This window comes from Manis javanica, chromosome 7, assembly GCF_040802235.1.
Source record: "Manis javanica isolate MJ-LG chromosome 7, MJ_LKY, whole genome shotgun sequence".
In the NCBI taxonomy this organism is placed as follows: Eukaryota; Metazoa; Chordata; class Mammalia; order Pholidota; family Manidae; genus Manis; species Manis javanica.
In genome coordinates, this window is record NC_133162.1 from 62,755,046 (window position 1) to 62,776,718 (window position 21,673).

Here is a 21,673-nt window from a genome sequence, read left to right on the forward strand (position 1 = left end):
ATGGAGAATAAAAATATGAGAATTTTTTTATCTATTTGTGCAAATATTCAAAGCAAAAAGGAGATTCAAATCTATATGCTTATGTAAAATAAGTTATAATACATTATCTATACTTCCATTTCTTTAGAGCCAACATAATATACAGGTAGACAAAGATAGTAGAAAAATTTAAAAAACAGTGAAAATGCAGCTCCTAGAATAATATACATAACTGTTACAATTATTATTAGTAGCTGTGCACTGTTATTTAGCAGTTAATAATCCTATACTCCCAACGTTTTCCTTATAGCTCACTTTTCTTAAAGAGGAGTCTTGACTGAACAAATTTTGCTCTACTGTTAGGATTCCTTTTAAAGGGTAAAGGATTCTGGAAGATGTGTGAGAATACTATTTCTAAACATCTAATTCAATGAATATTTTTTGCCTACTAAATTCTTAGCTATGTTAGATCCAAAATACAAAGTTGTGTATTAGTATTATAATCTAAAAACTATTTTTAAGAATAGCTTTAAAGTAAGAAGCCCATCCACCTTAAACTTTTCAAAATGTCTTACTGTTTTGATTAAACCCCGCCTTCATTTTTTGATTGAGCTATCTATGTTCTCCACCAGTATATCCATTTTCTTCTCACAATATTACTTCTATCCAGCTGATTCTATTTACAAGACAAACGTTATTTAAAAAACTATGTTTAACAAACAGGTGATAAGCATTTTGCAAATGTCAACAGCTTTGGGACTTCAGCTTAGCCACAAACTAGAAGTGTGAAAGCTTCAGGCAGAGACTCTAATGGCTAATTAGCTTTCTGTCAAAAGTATATCCCCCTACCTCTTTCTGCTGATATCATTTACTGTTACCATTTGCATTTGCTAATAATTTTAGAAGGGAACTCTGTCTAGAGCTGTGAAGTCTATTGGTCTAAAGTGTATAGGTTTTCTTTATTTTTACAGTTCCTGATTTGCAGGCAAAGTCCTAAATTCGTTTGGAAAATATCCTTGCTATGGTTTTATTAATAGCTAAGAGTAAAAAAACAAAGAAGCAAGTTAGTATATAAAGTAAGTAAATAAATAAATGGAGCTTTTACTTGCAAATGAGAGAGGAAATAATAAAATCTTATTTTTGTAGGCATTAAAAGGCAAGTCATTATACCTTTAAAGCTGCTTTTTTTTTCCTAAAGCAAAAAAGCTATTAAGAACTCTGTAGGTCTGTGATTATTAAATTGTTATGTTCATAAAAATAACCCAAGAATACATGTTAAAATGCAGATTCCCAGATCTTGCTCTAGCTCTTTTGATTTCATACATCTGGGGTGAGTATAGGGATTTCTTTTTTTAACACTGCTCATTGGTTGAGTGTAATGAAAGTCATCCCTAGGCTAGGCTTTAAAAAACACCAGTCCAACTGTTTCCACACACCAAGTCTGTCACCTTCCAAACTCCAGACTCCTCACTTTCTGCCCCAGGTTAAAAGGTAATTCCAAATTCAGTATTTCCCAAACTTTGGAAAGTTAGGTTAATACCTGTGCTCCCCGCCCCACCACACACACACACACACACACACACACACACACACACACACACACACACACACACACACACACGCACACGACTGCATCTCCCCGGAGCCTTGCTCTCCTGGTTCACATTTTGTACATCTATTGCAGGGCCCAGAATTATTTATTTATTTACTTTTTGTCTCTTATTGCTGTCTTTGTTTTGAAATCTACTTTGTTTTATATAAGTACTGCTATTCCTTCTTTTTTCCCTATTATTTGCATGAGATATCTTTTTCCATCCTTTTACTTTTAGTCTGTGTATGTCTTTGAGTCTGAAATGAGTCTCTTGTAAGCAGCATATATGGGTGTTGTTTCCTTATCCATTCTGCCACTCTGTGTCTTTGATTGGTGCATTCAGTCCGTTTACATTTAAGGCAATTATTGATAGGTATTACTTATTGACATTTTATTGTTTTCTGATTGTTTTTATAGTTCCTCTTTTTTCCTTTCTTCCTTTCATATACTTTTCTCTTGTTACTTGGAAGGTTTTCTTTAATGTTATGATTGGATTCCTCTGTTTTAAATTTTGTGTATCTGTTACAGGCTTTAGGTTTGTGGTTACCATAGGTTCAAGGGTTGCTTCCTGAGTATATAATAGTCTATATTAAGTTGATGATTGCTTGATTTCAAACACAATCTAAAGATACTTTTGTCTTCTTCTTCCTCCTCCACACATCACGTATTAGATGTCATTATCTGCATTTTTTGTGTATCCCTTGATGGATTTTGTATATAGTTGGTTTTACTACTTTTGTTTTAATTTTGTACTAGCTTGGTAATTATTTGGTCTACTACCTTTACTGTGCATTTATTTTCACTGGTGGAATATTTCATAGTTCCATCTACAGCAGTTCTTTTAACATATCTTGTAAGGCTGGTTTAGTGGTCATAAATTCCTTGAGTCTTTGTTCATCTGGGAATTGTTTAACCTCTGTTTCAAATTTGAATGATAATCTTGCTGGGTAGAGGATTCTTGGTTGCAGGTCCTTTTTTTACAATACATTAAATATTTTATGCCACTCACTGGTGACCTGTAACATTTCTGCTGAGAACTCTGCTGATAGCCTGATGGGGTTTCCTTTATAAATCTTTTTGCTCTCTCTGGCTGATTTCAATATTCTCTCCTTATCCTTAATCTTTACCATTTGAATTATATGTTTTAGTGCTGTCTTCCTGCAGTTCCTTTTGTTAGGGGCTCTCTGTGCTTCCATGTCCCAAGTGTCTATTTCTTTCCCCAGACTGGGGAACTTTTCCGCAATTATTTCACCAAAGAGACTTTCTATCCCTTTGTCTCTGTCATCTCCTTCTGGTACCCCTATTATGTGAATGCTGTTTTTTTTTTTTTTGGATTAGTCACACAGCTCTCTTACCATTCTTTCATTCCTAGAGATCCTTTTTTCTCTCTGTTCCTCAGCCTAACTGTTTTCCTGTTATCTAATTTCCATTTCATTGTTTTCTCTCCTTGCAGCAATCTATTATTCATTCCCTCCACTGTTCCACTGAATATTTAATTTCAGTTACTGTATTCTTCAGTTCTGAGTGGTGGTTTTTCAGTTGTTGTATCTCTTTATTGAAGTCTTCCCTGAGATCCTCAATACTTTTCTGCAGATCAGTGAGCATATTTATGACTTTTACTTTGAATCTTTATCAAGAAGATTGGTAATCTACATTTCATTTAGCCTTCTTTCTAGTCTCTTGTCTTGAAATTTAGTTTGGAACATATTCCTCTGCCTCTTCATTTTGTCAGGGTTTCTGTGTTTCTTCCTTTGTATTAGATGGATCTGGTTATGCCTCCTGGTCTAGAGAATAATGACTTTATGAAGAAGGCATCCTGTGGTGCACAGATGCTCAAGACTCTTTCCTCTCCAGTTCCTGGTTCTCCTTTGCTGTGGAGCCCCAGTTGCTGTTGGTGGGCAGTGGGTGGGGTTGCCTTTCTGTCTGTCTGCTGGAAGTGGTCTCAGTGTGCTGAGGTCAGCAGTTTGCTTCAGCAGGCCATTTGTGATCAGAGCAGTGACTTCTGCTGGGATGGTTGTGGGTGGGACCACCCTTTGCCTGCCTAGCAGTGAGGTCATGACTTCAGGGTTAATGGGGTGCCTGGAGCCTTGAACATCTCTGGGGCAGGGTGGATGTGGCTAGTAGCAGGGTGACAGGGGCACTGTGGTAGTGAGTTGTGTCTGGGCATCTTCTGGTGGCAGAAGGATGTGTAGCACCAGACTTGGCTGCCTATGGGTGGAAGGAGCTCTCAGAGCTGGCTCCTGCAGGCGCCACCCCCACTGGGCTGAGACAGGGCTCAAGAAAGCTGGGAGGGCTTCCTTTTGCCTGCCAAGCAGCAAACTCTTGATGCTGCTGGCTGAGTGGGCTGGCATGCCATCAGTACATAGGGAAGCACCTCGAGGCTGAGCTGCTATTGAAGAGGATGGAGTGTCTGGCACTCTCTGGAGTACCTAACCTGTTGGGCTGAGGGACGCTGGGGAGGTACTTTCCACCTGCCCTTTTTCCTGAAGAGGGAGTTCCATCTAATCCTCGTCCCTCTGGCATTCCTTCCACTGCTGGCAAATCTTTCAAACTGCTGCCTCTGCTATGGGTCTCAGCAGGACTGGTGGAGCATGCCTGTCCTCCACAAGCAGCTGGAGTCAGCCTCCCACAGTGCTTCAACTGTCCCTTGTGTCCCAACACATTGCAGACTGGTATTCCCAGAGCAGATCTCCATGGCCAGCTGTGCAGATTCCTGAGTGCCTATCCCCTCCCTGCTCCACTCTTCTTCTTCCTGCCTGTGGGCTGGGATGGGGGAAGGGCTTGTGTCCTGCTGTATCATGGCTCTGCAACTTTACTGTGTGGGCTTCTCTTCTTACCCAGGTGTAGGTTGTCTGCTTGCAGTCTTCAGGTAATTTTCAGGTTTAGTTGTATTTGCTGTGGTTGCTTCCTTGGTGTTTGAGGAAGGTTTCCACCTTGCCTTCCTGCTCTGCCATCTTTCTTCCATCTCTCTTTTTTCTTTTTTTCATTCTCTATTTCATTTATTTTCTCTCTGCTCTTATCTATTTACTTATCTATTTCTTTCTTTCTTTCTTTCATTATTTTAATATCAGTAATCTACAATTACATGAAGAACATTATGTTTACTAGACTCCCCCCTTCACCAAGTTCCCCCCCCACAAACTCCATTACAGTCACTGTCCATCAGCGTAGTAAGATGCTGTAGACTCACTACTTGTCTTCTCTGTGTTGCACATCCCTCCCTATCCCCCCCCCCCCCCTTATACATGCTGATCGTAAGGCCCCCTTTCTTTTTCCCTGCCCTTATCCATCCCTTCCCACCCCTCCTGCCCAGTCCCTTTCCCTTTGGTAACCATTAGTCCATTCTTGGGTTCTGTGATTCTGCTGCTGTTTTCTTCCTTCAGTTTTCCTTTGTTCTTATACTCCACATATGAGTGAAATCATTTGGTACTTGTCTTTCTCCACTTGGCTTATTTCACTGAGCATAATACCCTCTAGCTCCATCCATATTGTTGCAAATGGAAGGATTTGTTTTCTTCTTATGGCTGAATAATATTCCATGGTGTATATGTACCACATTTTCTTTATCCATTCATCTACTGATGGACATTTAGGTTGCTTCCATATCTTGGCTACTGTAAATAGTGCAGTGATAAACATAGGGGTGCATCTGTCTTTTTCAAACTGGAGTGCTGCATTCTTAGGGTAAATTCCTAGAAGTGGAATTCCTGGATCAAATGGTATTTCTATTTTGAGCATTTTGAGGAACCTCCATACTGCTTTCCACAATGGTTGAACTAATTTACATTCCCACCAGCAGTGTAGGAGGGTTCCCCTTTCTCCACAACCTCGCCAACATTTGTTGTTGTTGTCTTTTTGATGATTGCAATCCTTACGTGTGAGGTGATACCTCATTGTGGTTTTAATTTGCATTTCTCTGATGACAAGCAATGTGGAGCATCTTTTCATGTGTCTGTTGGACATCTGAATTTCTTCCTTAGAGAACTGTCTATTCAGCTCCTCTGCCCATTTTTTAATTGGATTATTTACTTTTTGTTTGTTGAGGTGTGTGAGCTCTTTCTATATTTTGGATGTCAACCTTTATTGGATCTGTTATTTATGCATATATTCTCCCATACTGTGGAAATCTTTCTGTTCTATTGATGGTGTCCTTTGCTGTACAGAAGCTTTTCAGCTTGATGTAGTCCCACTTGTTCATTTTTGCTTTTGTTTCCCTTGCTCGGGGAGATATGTTCATGAAGAAGTCACTCATGTTTATGTCCATGAGATTTTTGCCTATGTTTTTTTCTAAGAGTTTTATGGTTTCATGACTTACATTCAGGTCTTTGATCCGTTTTGAATTTACTTTTGTGTATGGGGTTAGACAGTGATCCAGTTTCATTCTCTTACATGCAGCTGTCCAGCTTTGCCAGCACCATCTGTTGAAGAGACTGTCATTTCCCCTTAGTATGTGCATGGCTCCTTTATCATATATTAATTGGCCATATATGTTTGGGCTTATGTTTGGAGTCTCTATTCTGTTCCACTGGTCTGTGGCTCTATTCTTGTGCCAGCACCAAATTGTCTTGATTACTGTGGCTTTTTAGTAGAGCTTGAAGTTGGGGAGTGAGATCACATCCAATTTATTCTTCCTTCTCAGGATTGCTTTGGCTATTCGGGGTTTTTGGTGGTTCCGTATGAATTTTTGAACTATTTGTTCCAGTTCATTGAAGAATGCTGTTGGTGATCTTATAGGGATTGCATCGAATCTGTATATTGCTTTGGGCAGGATGGCCATTTTGATGATATTAATTCTTCCTAGCCAAGAGCATGGGATGAGTTTCCATTTGTTAGTGTCCTCTTTAATTTCTCTTAAGAATGTCTTGTAGTTTTCAGGGTATAGGTCTTTTACTTCCTTGGTTAGGTTTATTCCTAGGTATTTTATTCTTTTTCATGCTATGGTGAATGGAAATGTTTTTCTGATTTCTCTTTCTATTAGTTCATTGTTAGTGTATAGGAAAGCCACAAATTTATGTGTGTTAATTTTGTATCCTGCAACTTTACTGAATTCCGATATCAGTTCTAGTAGTTTTGGAGTGGAGTCTTTAGGGTTTTTTATGTAGAATATCATGTCATCTGCAAATAGTGACAGTTTGACTTCCTCTTTACCAATCTGGATTCCTTGTATTTCTTTGTTTTGTCGAATTGCCGTGGCTAGTACCTCCAGTACTATGTTGAATAACAGTGGGGAGAGTGGGCATCCCTGTCTTGTTCTGATCTCAGAGGAAAAGTTTTCAGCCTCTCGCTGTTGAGTATGATGTTAGCTGTGTGTTTATCATATATGGTCTTGATTATGTTGAGGTACTTGCCCTCTATGCCCATTTTGTTGAGAATTTTTATCATGAACAGATGTTGAATTTTGTCAAATACTTTTTCAGCATCTATGAGATGATCATGTGGTTTTTGTCCTTCTTTTTGTTGATGTGGTAGATGATGTTGATGGATTTTCAAATGTTGTACCATGCTTGCATCCCTGGGATGAATCCCACTTGGTTATGGTGTATGATCCTTTTGATGTATTTTTTAATTCAGTTTGCTAATATTTTGTTGAGTATTTTTGCATCTACGTTCATCAGGGATATTGGTCTGTAGTTTTCTTTTTTGGTGGGGTCTTTGCCTGGTTTTGGTATTAGGGTGATGTTGGCTTCATAGAATGAGTTTGGGAGTATTCCCTCCTCTACTATTTTTTGGAAAACTTTAAGGAGAATGGGTATTATGTCTTCTCTGTGTGTCTGATAAAGTTATGAGGTAAATCCATCTTGTCCGGAGGTTTTGTTCTTGGGTAGCTTTTTGATTACCACTTCAATTTCATTGCTGGTAATTGGTCTGTTTAGATTTTCTGTTTCTTTCTGGGTCAGTCTTGGAAGGTTGTATTTTTCTAGGAAGTTGTCCATTTCTCCTAGGTTTTCCAGCTTGTTAGCATATAGGTTTTCATAGTATTCTCTAATAATTCTTTGTATTTCTGTGGAGTCCATCATGATTTTTCCTTTCTTGTTTCTGATTCTGTTGATGTGTGTTGATGATCTTTTTCTCTTAATAAGTCTGGCCAGAGGCTTATCTATTTTGTTTATTTTCTCGAAGATCCAGCTTGTTGTTTCATTGATTTTTTTCTATTGTTTTATTCTTCTCAATTTTATTATTTCTTCTCTGATCTTTATTATATCCCTACTTCTGCTGACTTTAGTCCTCACTTGTTCTTCTTTCTCCAATTTCAATACTTGGGTCCTTAGACTATTCATTTGAGATTGTTCTTCCTTTTTTAAGTATGCCTAGATTGTTATATACTTTCCTCTTACGACTGCTTTTACTGCGTCCCACAGAAGTTGGGGCTTTCTGTTGTTGTCATTTGTTTCCATATATTGCTGGATCTCCATTTTAATTTGGTCATTGATCCATTGATTATTTAGGAGCATGTTGTTAAGACTCCATGTGTTTGTGGGCCTTTTTGCTTTCTTTGTACAATTTATTTCTAGTTTATACTTTGTGGTCTGAAAAGTTGGTTGGTAGGATTTCAATCTTTTGGAATTTACTGAGGCTCTTTTTGTGGCCTAGTATATGGTCTATTCTGGAGAATGTTCCATGTACACTTGAGAAGAATGTGTATCCTGTTGCTTTTGGATGTAGAGTTCTATAGATGTCTATTAGGTTCATCTGTTCTAGTGTGTTGTTCAGTGCCTTTGTGTCCTTACGTATTTTCTGTCTGGTGGATCTGTCCTTTGGAGTGAGTGGGGTGTGAAAGTCTCCCAAAATGAATGCATTGCATTCTATTTCCTCCTTTAATTCTGTTAGTATTTGTTTCACATATATTGGTGCTCCTGTATTGGGTGCATATATGTTTATAATGGTTATATCCTCTTGTTGGACTGAGCCCTTTATCATTATGTAGTGCCCTTCTTTATCTCTTCTTACTCTCTTTGTTTTGAAGTCTATTTAGTCTGATACTGGTATTGCAGGACCTGCTTTTTTCTCCCTGTTGTTTGCATGAAATATCTTTTTCCATCCCTTGACTTTTAATCTGTGCATGACTTTGGGTTTGAGCTGAGTCTCTTGTAAGCAGCATATAGATGGGTCTTGCTTTTTTATCCATTCTATTACTCTGTGTCTTTTGATTGGTGCATTCAGTCCATTTACATTTAGGGTGATTATTGAAAGATATGTTGCTTATTGCCATTGCAGCCTTTAGATTCATGGTTACCAAAGATTTCAAGGTTAGCTTCTTTACTACCTTACTGTCTAACTTAACTTGCTTATTCAGCTATTATAAACACAGTCTGATGATTATTTCTCTCCCTTTTTATTCCTCCTCCTCCATTCTTCATATGTTAGGTGTTTTGTTCTGTGCTCTTTTTAGGAGTGCTCCCATCTAGAGCAGTCCCTCCAAAACACCCTGTAGAGGTCGATTGTGTGAGACAAATTCCCTCAACTTTTGCTTTTCTCGGAATTGTTTAATCCCTCCTTCATATTTAAAGGATAAACGTGCTGGATACAGTATTCTTGGTTCAAGGCCCTTCTGTTTCATTGCATTAAATATATCATGCCATTCTCTTCTGTCCTGTAACTTTCTTTTGAGAAGTCTGATGATAGCCTGATGGGTTTTCCTTTGTATGTGACCTTTTTTCTCTCTCTGGCTGCCTTTAAAATTCTGTCCTTGTCCTTGATCTTTGCCATTTTAATTATTATGTGTCTTGGTGTTGTCCTCTTTGGCTCCCTTCTCTCTGGAGTTCTGTGTGCTTCCGTAGTCTGAGCAACTATTTCCTCCCCCAGTTTGGGGAAGTTCTCAGCAGTTATTTCTTCAAAGACACTTTCTACCCATTTTTCTCTCTCTTCTTCTTCTGGTACCCCTATAATGTGGATATTGTTCCTTTTGGATTGGTCACACAGTTCTCTTAATATTGTTTCATTCCTGGAGATCCTTTTATCTCTCTCTGTGTCAGCTTCTATGCGTTCCTGTTCTCTGGTTTCTATTCCATCAGTGGCCTCTTGCATCTTATCCATTCTGCTTATAAATCCTTCCAGAGATTGTTTCACTTCTGTAATCTCCCTCTGGACTTCATTCCTTAGCTCTTGTATATTTCTCTGCAGCTCCGTCAGCATGTTTATGATTTTTATTTTGAATTCTTTTTCAGGAAGACTGGTTAGGTCTGTCTCCTTCTCGGGGGTTGTGATTTTGGTCTGTATCAAATTCTTCTGCCTTTTCATGGTGATAGAGATAGTTTGCAGAGCTGGCGCAAGTCATGACTGGGAGAATGTCCTTTCTTGTTGGTTTGTGGCCTTCCTCTCCTGGGAGAACAGCAACCTCTAGTGGCTTGTGCTGGGCAGCTGCGCTCAGACAGGGCTTCTGATTCTTGCCCACCCCCTATGGAGTTTAGCTCCACAGTTGCTGTGGGCGTGGCCTGCCTCGGGTTGCTGCTCCGATGTGGCAGAGCCGCATTGGAGGGGAAACGGCTGGGAGGCTGTTTATCTCCATGAGGGGCCTCCGAGCTGCCCTGCTGCCCAGGGGGTTAGGGTGCCCAGAGTTCCCCGGGATTCCCAGCTTCTGAGCTAAGTGTCTTGGGACACTTCCGTCCAGCTGTGTGGTCCCTGTCCCTTTGAGACTTTCAAAAAGCACTCACTTTTCTTTGTCCCAGGTGCACCGGCTGCAGGGACCCGCTCACAGGACTTACTGTCCTGTTTCCCTGGTTTCCAGCACCCCACGCACACACTGTGTCTGTGCTCTGGTGCGGATGGCTAGGGCTGGGTGTTTAGCAGTCCTGGGTTCCCACTCCCTCCCTGCTCTGTCTCCTCTCCTCCTGCCAGGGAGCTGGGGTGAGAGGCGCTCGGGTCCCGCCGTGCCAGGGCTTGTATCTTACCCCCTTTGCCAGGCGCTGGATTCTCGCAGGTGTGGATGTGGTCTGGCTGTTGTCCTGTGTCTTCTGGTCTCTCTTTTAGGAGGAGTTGTATTTGTTGTATTTTCAAAAATATATGTGGTTTTGGGAGGAGATTTCTGCTGCTCTACTCATGCCGCCATCTTGGCTCTGCCTCTCCTCTCTGATCTTTATTTCTTTTCTTCTACAAATATTATTCTAGTTCTTTTAGATGTTAATTTAGATTGTTTATTTGAGATTTTTCTAGTTTCTTGTGGTAGGCCTGTATTGCTATAAACTTCCCTCTTTGAACTCTTTGGCTGCATTTGAAGGGTTTTGAATGTGATATTTCTATTTTCATTTGTCTCCAGGTATTTTTCTTATTTTTTTCTTTAATTTATTCACTGGACCATTGTTGTTTAGTAGAATATTGTTTTGTGTCCTTATGTTTGTGTTTTCTCAGTTTTTTTCCCCCTGTAATTGATTTCCAGCTTCATTCTTTTATGGTTAGAAAAGATGCTTGGCATGATATCAATATTCTTAAATTTACTGAGACTTGTTTTGTAGCCTAACATGTGATCTGTACTGGAGAATATCTGTGCACTTGAAAAGAATGTGTATTCTGGTACTTCTGGATGGAACATTCTGTATATATCTGATAAGACCATCTGGTCTAATGCATCATTCAAAACCACTGTTGCCTTATTGATTTTCTGTCACAGTGTGATCTATCCATTGATGTAAATCAAGGTTAAAGTCCTTACTTATTATGTTATTGTTAATTTCTCTCTTTACGTCTGTTTATATCTGCTTTATATATTAGGTGCTTCTATGATGTATTTATGGATATTTATAATTGCCATGTCCTCTTGTTAGATGGATCTCTGTATAACTGTAATGCTCTTGTCTCTTGTTGCAGTCTTTATTTTAAAGTCTATTTTGCCTGATATCAGTATCTCTACCTTAGCTTTTTTTTCATTTCATTTCCATGGAATATATTTTACCATCCCTTCAATTTCAGATATATAGTGTGACATTGTTGTTTGAAAAAAAAACATTGGCCCACAACATATATGTTTGAACCTGTCCATTAATTTTTCTGAAATCTGCGGTTAGCCTTTAGGGCTTGGGGATGCCTTGTTTTCTTTTCCTTTTTTGCATGTGGCTGACTCGCTTGTCTGTTGGAAATGTGGATGGGTTTGTGTTTTGCCCCATAGACTTGAGTTGAATGAAAAACTACTGTAATAGGTAAATATTGGTGTTTTATCAGGCCTTTTGACTTGAGAAGTATGGAACAGAGAACAAAACAAAATAGGACTCAGAAAAGAACATAGTGTGGTGGTTGTCCTGTATTGTGTGCACGACATATTTAGGGCTGTACCTGATGACCTGAGGGAAATTCTGTAAGCCCAACATGTGATCAATTTGGATGATGACACTGTCAATACATCCATCTCAGACAAATTTGTAATTGATTCTTGATGTCAAATAGTTGTGCAGTGATTTACTTCAATTGCAATTAACATGCATGAGATGAGTGGCACTGATGTAACACCCTTACCATCACTGACTTCCCCCACCTGCTTCACCACCCACAAGGCCCCTCTAATGATCACGAGTACTGATCTGCATGCCTTTCCAAAACCTGTGCGATTAATACAAAAAAATAGCCTTCTAGGACAAAAGAAAACCATTCTTATCTGAAGGGTTTGAAAATTACAGAATTTAAAGGATGGATACTGAAAACTTATGGTTCAGTTCTATTTGCAAGATAAATGAAATTATTGGATGTGATGCAGTGACATAATATTTCTTAAAGAAGTTGTCTTATTGGCTGTGAGAAAATTAACTGGATTGAGTTTCTAGTTTTCATTAAAAAGGGTTTCAGCTCACTGGTTCTTGCACATGATGTTATCAAGGCAAAGGCAATCAGATTAAAGGAATATTTATGTTGCATCCAGTGTTAATTTGTGTATAAAGGGATGTAGGAAGAATATGTCTTGCACAAGGATTCATGAAGATGCTTTTCATATGAAATAATTCCCTCCTAGCATGTAGTGTTCTACAAGAAATGCCCCGTGGATTGTATGTCTAGTTCAGAGCTTGACTATGGGAAGCCCAAATAAGAATGTGTGGTGGTGTCACACAGAACCCTGCTAATCATAGTGATTGATGGCTATCTACCTTGGCTTTGCTATTCACACTGGTGGCCGAACGTTATCCCTATGTAATTCTTTAAACTGCCTTGTTGGATTATATTAGGTCATAATACATTTTTCATGAGGAATATAACTTGGATTGTAAGTGTTTTCAAATTGGTATAGTGACCTTCTCCAAGAGCACAACGTGGTATTTCAATTCTTGTATGATGAACCAATTCTAATCTTGAAATCTTGTCTGGAATTAAACATCAACGAAGTTCAAAAGTAATTATTTTTTTATTTCAACTCTATAAAGTATACAACAGGCACTCAGCAATTACAGCTGCAGGAAAAATACAGAGCAAATCAAAGCAGATTAAATTTATGAAAAAGTTTTTAATCTACATCAAAAGAGTGCAAGTGGTCAATGACCATTTGACGAGAGTCATTGCATTCTGACTAACAAAGGACTCTTTCATGTAGAACAAATTCTAAGAGGACAATCAAATAACCATAGCTTTAAGAATACAAAAGAACTGACCAGTTGTAAAAACATCATACATTGAAATAAATTTGATAGATGATGCTTAAAGAAATGTCCCTTTATTCAGAAATCCCAAACCTCTGAGTCAAGGCCCCAGTACTGTCTGTTGATGCAGGGGCAGATAAAGAGGAGGGCTAACAACATTTTTAATGTTTAGCTTTCTAGGTCTGTTGAAAACTTGCCTCACAAATGATTTGCATATACAAGACTCAGAGAAAGCATCCTGTTTTGTTGAGTGGTGCACCAAGGTACATTTTTTCATCATTGGTTTCCTAACGAGGTGTGTTTAGCAGTCATTTTCCAATTATCCTTTTGAGCTGGACCATTGTTAATGGAGCCTATAAAATGAGATAGATATTAGAACTTGACTGCACTACTTTTTTTGAACTGAATCTGCACAGCTTAGCAAAACAGGAATACCTGTATACAGACTGATAGTATGTCATATATTAATTTGACCTGCACATACATTTATACATTTCACAGAAATGATGCTGTATCTCAGTAACAGATACACAGCTCTGGTACATGTAACAGAAATAAGAGAACAACTTCATCATTTCTGTAATTCATCAATATTATATAATAAAGGCTTATAAATTGTCAGCAGAAAGAACTGTAAAACGCAGCAAGCTAAGAAAGGACAACATTTTGAGGTGTGTTTGTCTTTGTCATGCAGCATAACACCAAATTTGTTTTTGAATAGGATGCCATGAATTTAAGGCACTTGCAACAATGCCAGAGAGCCAGGTCATGTTCTAAACTATGGAACAGATGAATAACAATACAGTTGACATAATTTTCAATAATACTGACAATTATGACATTAATTCAAGTCTACTTGGACCTAGACACATTATTCAATACAAATAAAATGAAATAATGCTGTGAAACACTGAAAAAAGTTATATGTACCACAAAATATCACACAAAAATATCTATTTACATAAATATTTGTCTGTGGTCCTATAGTAAAAGAAAATGCTGTTATGGATAATGCACAGATCACACCTACTGTACGAGATCAGTTCTAATATCCTTATTGTCAATATGGTGGCTGACTTCTTTATTAAGTTTACTGTCAGTTCAGTCACTTAGAAATGAAACAAGAAAAATTCAACAGTTGAATTTATATATTATGCACGTGTGACTCACAAGCATATAATCAAAATAAATTGGTTTTGAATGCCACATGGATCTGATTAATATATTGATAACAAAGAAGGTACAAACAAAAATCATTTATAGCAATTTTCCAGAAATCATTTTCTTTAATGTATTCAATCTACTTCAATATTATGATGTCCTTCCCTTGGCAGGCTTCAATTTTCCTGGGAGTCAAGACCCACAGAAAGCCCTTATTTGCTACACTCCAAGTATTAACAAGCAAATCAATTAACAAATCAAACAAGTTGGCACTATTCTAACTTATCCAGATGTTCTTTAGTGTAGGAAAATAAGAGGGGCATGAAAAATGCACAAATAAAGTGAGATGCACTTTATGAAGCTGGCCATGAAAGTTAGCCCTAGTGTCCTCATTAAGACAAGATTTAAATCCATAAAATTCAAAGTTGAAAATTAGATGAATGTTTTCCATTAGTGAGTCTGGGAAGATGTTGCTCACCTTTACTTTTTGGTGATTGCTTTAGACATCCTAATGCAATGCCACAGGCAAAATGAACAAAGATGCAGTAACAAGTGGGAGAAACAGCCTATAGTTACAGTGTGCTGAGTAGAGCTTCATCCTCTATGGAACTTGTGCACATTGCTTGTCTTAGACTTGAACCATAGTTGCAAAATCCACAGTAAGTGCTTATCTCTGGGGCTAGTGGGATATTTCAAAAGTTGCAGGAGCAGATTCTCTTAATGACTAGGTAGATTCATTATTCTAGCAAACCTTCGGCCTGCCTAACCCACTCTTTGAAAAAAAAATCACTAAATTAACTGTAGTGTTGAAATTATATATTTAAAAAATCCCAATTAAAAGTAACAAAACTTCTGAAAAGGCATTCATAGCTGGATTTTTAGGTTGGTGTGTTTAATTTTATTCTCTAAAACCTGTAGAGGAAAGTGGGTATCTTGGGAAATAGACTGATTTTGACAAATTGTAAGGGAGGGAAAATTTCAGTCATGCAAGAACATCATCTTAAGAATCAACGTTTTCATTTAACATTATTCTGATTATGCATAATATGCTCTTATTTTTATTCTCAAAATGTTAATCAATTATATTTTGAGAAGATATTATATTCTCAATTACTGTTAGTATGAAAAGTTCAAATGAAAATTGTAATATATGACTTCTTAAATAAGGTATAACTTTATAGATGGATGTATTTTTTACAGAAATGTCTACATTTGACTGACTTAAAAAAAAAACCATCTACTGTAAGAAAGCACACCTCTTTTTAATGTACCAAATTCACACACAGTTCCAAATCAGAATGACAGCTCATACGATTATGCATTCTTTTAAGTAGGTATAATGCTATTTGTGCAGGAAGAGCTTTCAAATGGCTCTACTCCTTATATAGGAAGTAATAGCTGGCCTTCCAGCCAGGGACTCAGTTTAAATTGTGGATTTTTTCTTTCCTTGTGTGGAAAAAGCACATTAGTGTGATAGTTTAAAATGTAGTCTTTCCTAAGTAGTATATTTCGAGATTGTAATATCTGCTGTATTCAGTGAAAATTTATTTTTCAGAAATCAGATTTCTGCTTTCTATGCTCTTCCTACTCTCACATGTGCACAAACTCAGTCACGAAAAGGTAATCGACACCTGGCCAGGTTTTGGTCTAGTCCCCCGACTTCACTTAAGATTTCTTATCTGGTGAATTTTAATGATTCAGCGCTTCCTTGTGTTCCTCTTTTTTTTCGGTTCAGGCCTAAGACAAGAAGCTAGTTCAGATAGATTTTTAATCAGCTTTCTCCCTAAACCTTAGACTATGTTGTGTAAGTGAAATCTGACAGGAGTTTGGTTTGATAAACTTAATGAAAATGCTTAAGTGAGTCTGGCTACACATTTAATGATTAGAATTTGTATTGTCTGTTCAGACACTGACATTACAGATGAAAAATATACATAGCACCTATATAGTGTTTTTTTTTTTTTTGGATGGATCTTAATCCCTCTCCACCCCACCCTACCCCCACCCCAAGGGTTTATTTTTATAAAAGGGAATATTTTAAGTCTCAGTTTGAGGGTATATTAGGTAATAAATAAAAACCAATTGGCTGCTAGTCATTTATTTCCAGGACCATCTTGAAGAACAATATTTAAAAAAATATGAAATGGTTTGTGAATTGCTTTTTCTCCACTCTGTCATGCCAATTTATCAAAAAGAAACACAGAACATGCATGTTTTCTTCAGTCCTCTGTGAAAACGCATATATACCTGCTCTGGGAGTTCTCGGCAGGATCCAGAGCAGTTGTGCTTTTAACATACCAATTTTTAAAATCCGTCAGAAAGGAAAGATAACATTCAGTCTCGTCATCAGCACAGCTGGGAAATAAAATCATGAAACTTCTAGCACTGGTTTGCCATGAACTCTGTGACCAGCAGGTGTGTGGTCCTCTTTTGTATGGTATATACACCGGCTTGCAGTCCTCGGTCCTGCAGCCCTCACTTGGAGAAAGGAAAGGCCCAGTTTTTGTACCACAGTAATCTATCGTACCCACTATGTTACTTTTTTTTATCTTCTCGATGATTCTAGCAAAGTACAGACTCTCTTATTAGATTCACGTGTTTCTTACAGCCTTTCAAATTATAATCAGAGCAAAGCAAGATCAAGCGACAATAGAGAACATCTCTTTACTGGTGAAAGGCTTTGCTTCAGGACCACCATGTCAACTGCTATTTTTAGGGTCGAACAGAAAACATGTAAAGAGCATTATTGTCATCTAAGCAAGAAGTCCTAATGCCACTGAAGTTACCGGAGCAGCATCGATCGAAGGCATCGTGGTGACCCCGAGCACTGTTCTTCTCTCTTTCCCTCAGGTTTGCTGGCAGCTGTGTCTCAGAAAAAGCTGTCTTCAGCAAGGCAGAAGCAGGTAAGAGAAATACGTTAGAAGTCTATGTCCCATCCTGAATTATCATCAGGCGGAGGCTCGTCATTGTCCTCAGGGAAACTGTCAAAATTGCTTGTGTCTGTGGGTGATGCAACCTGAAAGCAGGAAAGAATAAACGAAGAGTTTCTGAGTTTTTAGTAAAATTTCACGCTAGATTTAAAAAAATCATTTTTTATTCATTCCTTAATCAAAGACTGTTTTTTTGAATGTCGCTAGAAAGGAGGCTTGTAGTAAGGGTAACAGTGGTGAGTGAAAATAGGCAGGGTTCCTGCCCTCATGGAGTTTATACTCTAGTATGGAATAAATTGTAAGATTAAAAAAAAAACAACTAGAAATATCTATAGGTAATTATAAAATTCAGTTCGTGCTATGAAGAAAAAACACAAGGTACCATGGGAGTATAAGAGGGGGTTTGGAAAGCCTCTTTGAGAAAAGCATTTTAAACCTAAGAATCAATGAGTTCAATAAATAGGGTAGAGCATATGCAAAGGTCCTGAGATGAGTGAGAGAGTGAGAGAGCACTCCATGCTGTCAACTATGGAAAAGAGGCCAACGTGGTTGCTGTATGAAAGAGGTGGGGATGGAATTGAGAAATAGGCAGGAGTTAAGTTATGCAGAGACTTGTAGATCATCTTAAAGATTTTAGATATTTATTCTAGCTATAACTTAGAATAACTCAAGTAAAACCCTTGCAGATGTACTGGGCAAAGTCTGATCTCTAGAGCATCCATAAAAGCAACGAAGAAACACACTTTAGTTTCCCTCATATTCTATAATATTTAAAACCATTTATATATATGTGTTTTCCCATTTAATATTACTACTGCATAAAAGGAGACTCCCTGATCAATTTAGGTTAGGATAATTTAGGCTTAATATTTACCCCTCCAAGTTTCTTATTCTGCTCTTGTTCTACAAACAAAACTTTGTGAATGCAGTTAGCACCTGTAATGTACAATACAGTAATGGCACTTCTGTTTTAGTTGTGAATAAACATAAACTTTACCCCAGAAATGAATATTAGAAATGGGGAATATTAGAAGTGGGGAAAATGTTGCCCTCTAATGAGCAATTCTGAGTTAGCCCCAGCAAAAGAAGTATATAAATGAAAGGATTGTCACCACAAGCAGCCCTCGCCCCTCTAGTTAAGATGCAGCAAATGTTATTAGATAATCTAGAAAAACAAATGGAATCAGTTAGAGTGCGAACACTTATTCCCCCTAGTGGACTGAGTATTTAGCAAAACATTGGAAGTGTAAGATAAGAGAATCCTCTTCTTTCAGAGCCCAATTAAAGGGTAAAAGAGGACAGTTGTACCTGTGAGTGCTTTAAAATAATGCGGAGGCAGGGAGGGAGGAGCAGCATGGGGCATAAATGAACCAGTATTGGCAAGGATTTGACTGTTGTTGAAAATCCTTGCTGGGCTATTGACCAAACTCAACCAGAAACCAGAGAGCAAAGGAATGCTTTGATGTGGCACTTACAGGTTAGATTCTTGGGGACAGAGCGAAGTAGAGAGTGAACTGGAATCATAAACAGAAAATAGCAGTAATTTTGCCCTAACTCACCGAGGTGTACTCACATACACATTAAATTGCTAAGAGCTTTATCTTGTCTAAGAACACATACGGGTAGTAATTAAAAATATACTTATTTCTGGTAATGCATGAATATGACTAGTTCATTAAAATTAATGTGTTCTTATTCTTGGGAAATAGTATATAAAGTTTCTACATTATGAAAATAAATAAGCCAGTCACTAGAGATTCATCATACCCTGCTGTCTGCATCAGTATATATTTCACATGTACTGTACTAAAAGAAAACTTTTTTCACAAATAAAAGAAACAAATTAGAATAAGTAATTTAAAGAGGTAATGGTAAAATACACATGCAATATCCATGCCCTAATTTACCTTGTTTTAAGCTTGGATGTTAGATGTCATGATTTTAAAATGATGTTTCTATAGTTTATTTACTCTGATCACAGGATAACTGACATAGATACCTTCATGTATGTCATACAATTATTGGCTGGGAAGTCTACTTACACTTGGTATTATAGGAGGTGTCAAGGTGCCTTTTCTTAAGCCTTCCCAGTTAAAGCCCTCAAACCACCTAGCAAAGGAAAAAAGCAGATAGTTAAAGGCATTTTACTTCAGATAAAGCCTCATTGCAACATATGTGATGTACATGACTGATGCAAAGCAGATAGGCAAATTTTTAATGTGACAGAAATGTTTTCAATTTAATTGCAGATTTTCCCACTTAGCTATTATGTAGAATACCTAATTGTCAAAATTTGAAACATCAACTAGAAAACCAGTTTTTATTCTAGCAACTTCAGTCATAATGTCTGTATTACCTTGTTCCTACAGTATCATTACATAATAAATGTCATACTCTGCTTGGCTATAGTGCCTTATGGGATATTTCATTTTAAGGAGGTAGTATCAAGGCATGAAAAGTAAGGCAGAAGCTTTCACATTGCTGTATGAGTCTCTGCATATCCCATTTTCCTCCTGGTTTCCTTTTTTAATAGAGTGAAGGTTGTCAAAGAGGTCTAACCCTGACTTGGTATGTTCTTTGTGTTCATGAAAGGAAATATTAAATATGTGATGCTAAAAGGACGTAATAATTCATAATGAAATGTCAACACAGTATGTTGTTTTTTAGAGGTTCAACATCCACAAATGCTTACACCAAATTCTTAGCAGGCCTTTTAGATATTTATAGGCATTTTGGTAAGTTCTTGTGGTAGGGATGTGAATTACCTGTGATGGTTACACAACCAGACTAATAGAGAAAAACCAATTTGGTCTTACTTCAGCTTTAGGATATCTAATGAATATAGGTAAAGTTGATATTTAAGATGCTGCTATTATTAAAAAAAAATACCATACTTTTTTTTTCTTTGTTATATCATTGAATTAGGAAATGGTTGAAAAAATATATTTTAGTTTTAGTTTAGGAAATGAGGCTTTTGTTTTGGATAATCTGGTTGAGAACAGTACCCCAGAGTTAAAAATACACATTTCCTCTTTGTGACACAGAGGAAAAATGCTAGTTAGTAGGAGCTGGGAGAAACTGAATTCAGTCAATCTGTTATTTACCATGTCACAGGGTCAAGTGTATCTAAATAAAGTCCCAAAGACAAATCTAGAACGGCCTTAAATTAAAAGGCTAATTAGTCTGCATGTCTCCTTAGGTGTTCCTATAGACTGATTGTATCAGACAACCACTAACTTAAAACACATTTGCCAGCCTGGGTAAACACTTGTCAGGTTTACTGAACTCTCAAACCTCAAGTTATAAAGGAAAGAACACTTACTTGTGCTTTTGAATGTCTTTCACTCCATTTTTCAAATTCCCTAATCTTTCTGATGGATTATCCCTAAAAATAAATTAATAATTGTTAAGGAATCTTTTTTTCACACTATGATCCTTTCAAAAATATTGTGGCTGAAATGTTTACCTGCATAGTTTTTTAATTAAGTTAGCAGCATTTTTGGCAATCTTCTTTGGAAATTCTATCATGTCAATCCCCCTCAGTATGATGTTGTAGGTTTTCATAGGATCTGGGCCTGAGAAAGGTGGACTGCAAGAATGAGAGACATGAAAAAGTCATCACTTGTATTTTCTAAGTAAGAAAACTTAAATTGTTATAACTCCATCAATGATATCAGCTCTTATTTAGGGAGTATATTAGTAGCAAAATGGAATGAAACTTGATACGTTAGCACTATGGTGTGGAAACCTTTCCAAGTACATAAATCACTTAGCAAAACCACAACTGGGTTCAGTTTGTCTGCTGTTCCCCTCTTTTTGGTGCAGAAGCCAAACTCCTCTTGCTGTCCGTGGTCAATCAAGATGCCATTTAGACTTTCTGGCCCTTTTCTTCCTCTTATTTTGCCTGATTACACTTGGGGTAATGTCCAAATCATTAGAGTGGGCTAAAAGAACACCACGAATAGGGCTCCACCTCCTACCATCATACCCTTCCCTGACTGGAATCAAGCACACCAGTCTTCTCTCTCTTCCTCTGAAATAACCAGCATTAGCCTGCGTCAGAATGCTATTTTGCTTGGAAGGGTCTTCTCACATTTTCTGGCTAATGCTTCACTTATTCTTAGCTTAAGTGTTTTGTTGCTATGTCAAAAAGGTGTGCCCCGATCAACCTCTATCAACCAACATATTGTAATAATCTCAATATTCAAATTTAAACCTTCATCTGAATTAATCACCTGTCCTGCTCTCATATAAGCATGCTATATGTTACTTACTATACTTTGTAATTATGTCATTTGTGTGATGACTTGTTTTATATGCCTTCCCTTCCAAACTGTTTTTTTCTGCTGCTATATTCCCGTTCTAGAAGAGTGCTTAGCTCATAGTAAATGACTATAAAATACCTGTTTGAACAAATGCTTTTACAGACTAGTTCTTCTGTCCTTTTCTTCCCCTGATCA

At 37.6% G+C, this 21,673-nt stretch overlaps 1 protein-coding gene across 4 annotated transcripts in view; it reads right to left on the reverse strand.

The window, feature by feature from the left end:
• Positions 1 to 12,871: 12,871 nt before the first annotated feature.
• PRKG1 (protein kinase cGMP-dependent 1) overlaps positions 12,872 to 21,673 on the reverse strand; it is a 1,271,722-nt gene continuing 1,262,920 nt past the window's right edge. For all 4 annotated transcript variants that reach the window (XM_037002637.2, XM_037002636.2, XM_037002638.2 and 1 more), the window contains 4 exons: positions 20,680 to 20,802; positions 20,536 to 20,598; positions 19,256 to 19,322; positions 12,872 to 17,299 (listed from right to left, as the gene is read on the reverse strand). In XM_037002637.2, coding sequence (XP_036858532.1) covers positions 17,201 to 17,299; positions 19,256 to 19,322; positions 20,536 to 20,598; positions 20,680 to 20,802 — 352 coding nt within the window. In that variant the 3' untranslated portion in view covers positions 12,872 to 17,200. The remainder of the gene's footprint in view (positions 17,300 to 19,255; positions 19,323 to 20,535; positions 20,599 to 20,679; positions 20,803 to 21,673) is intronic.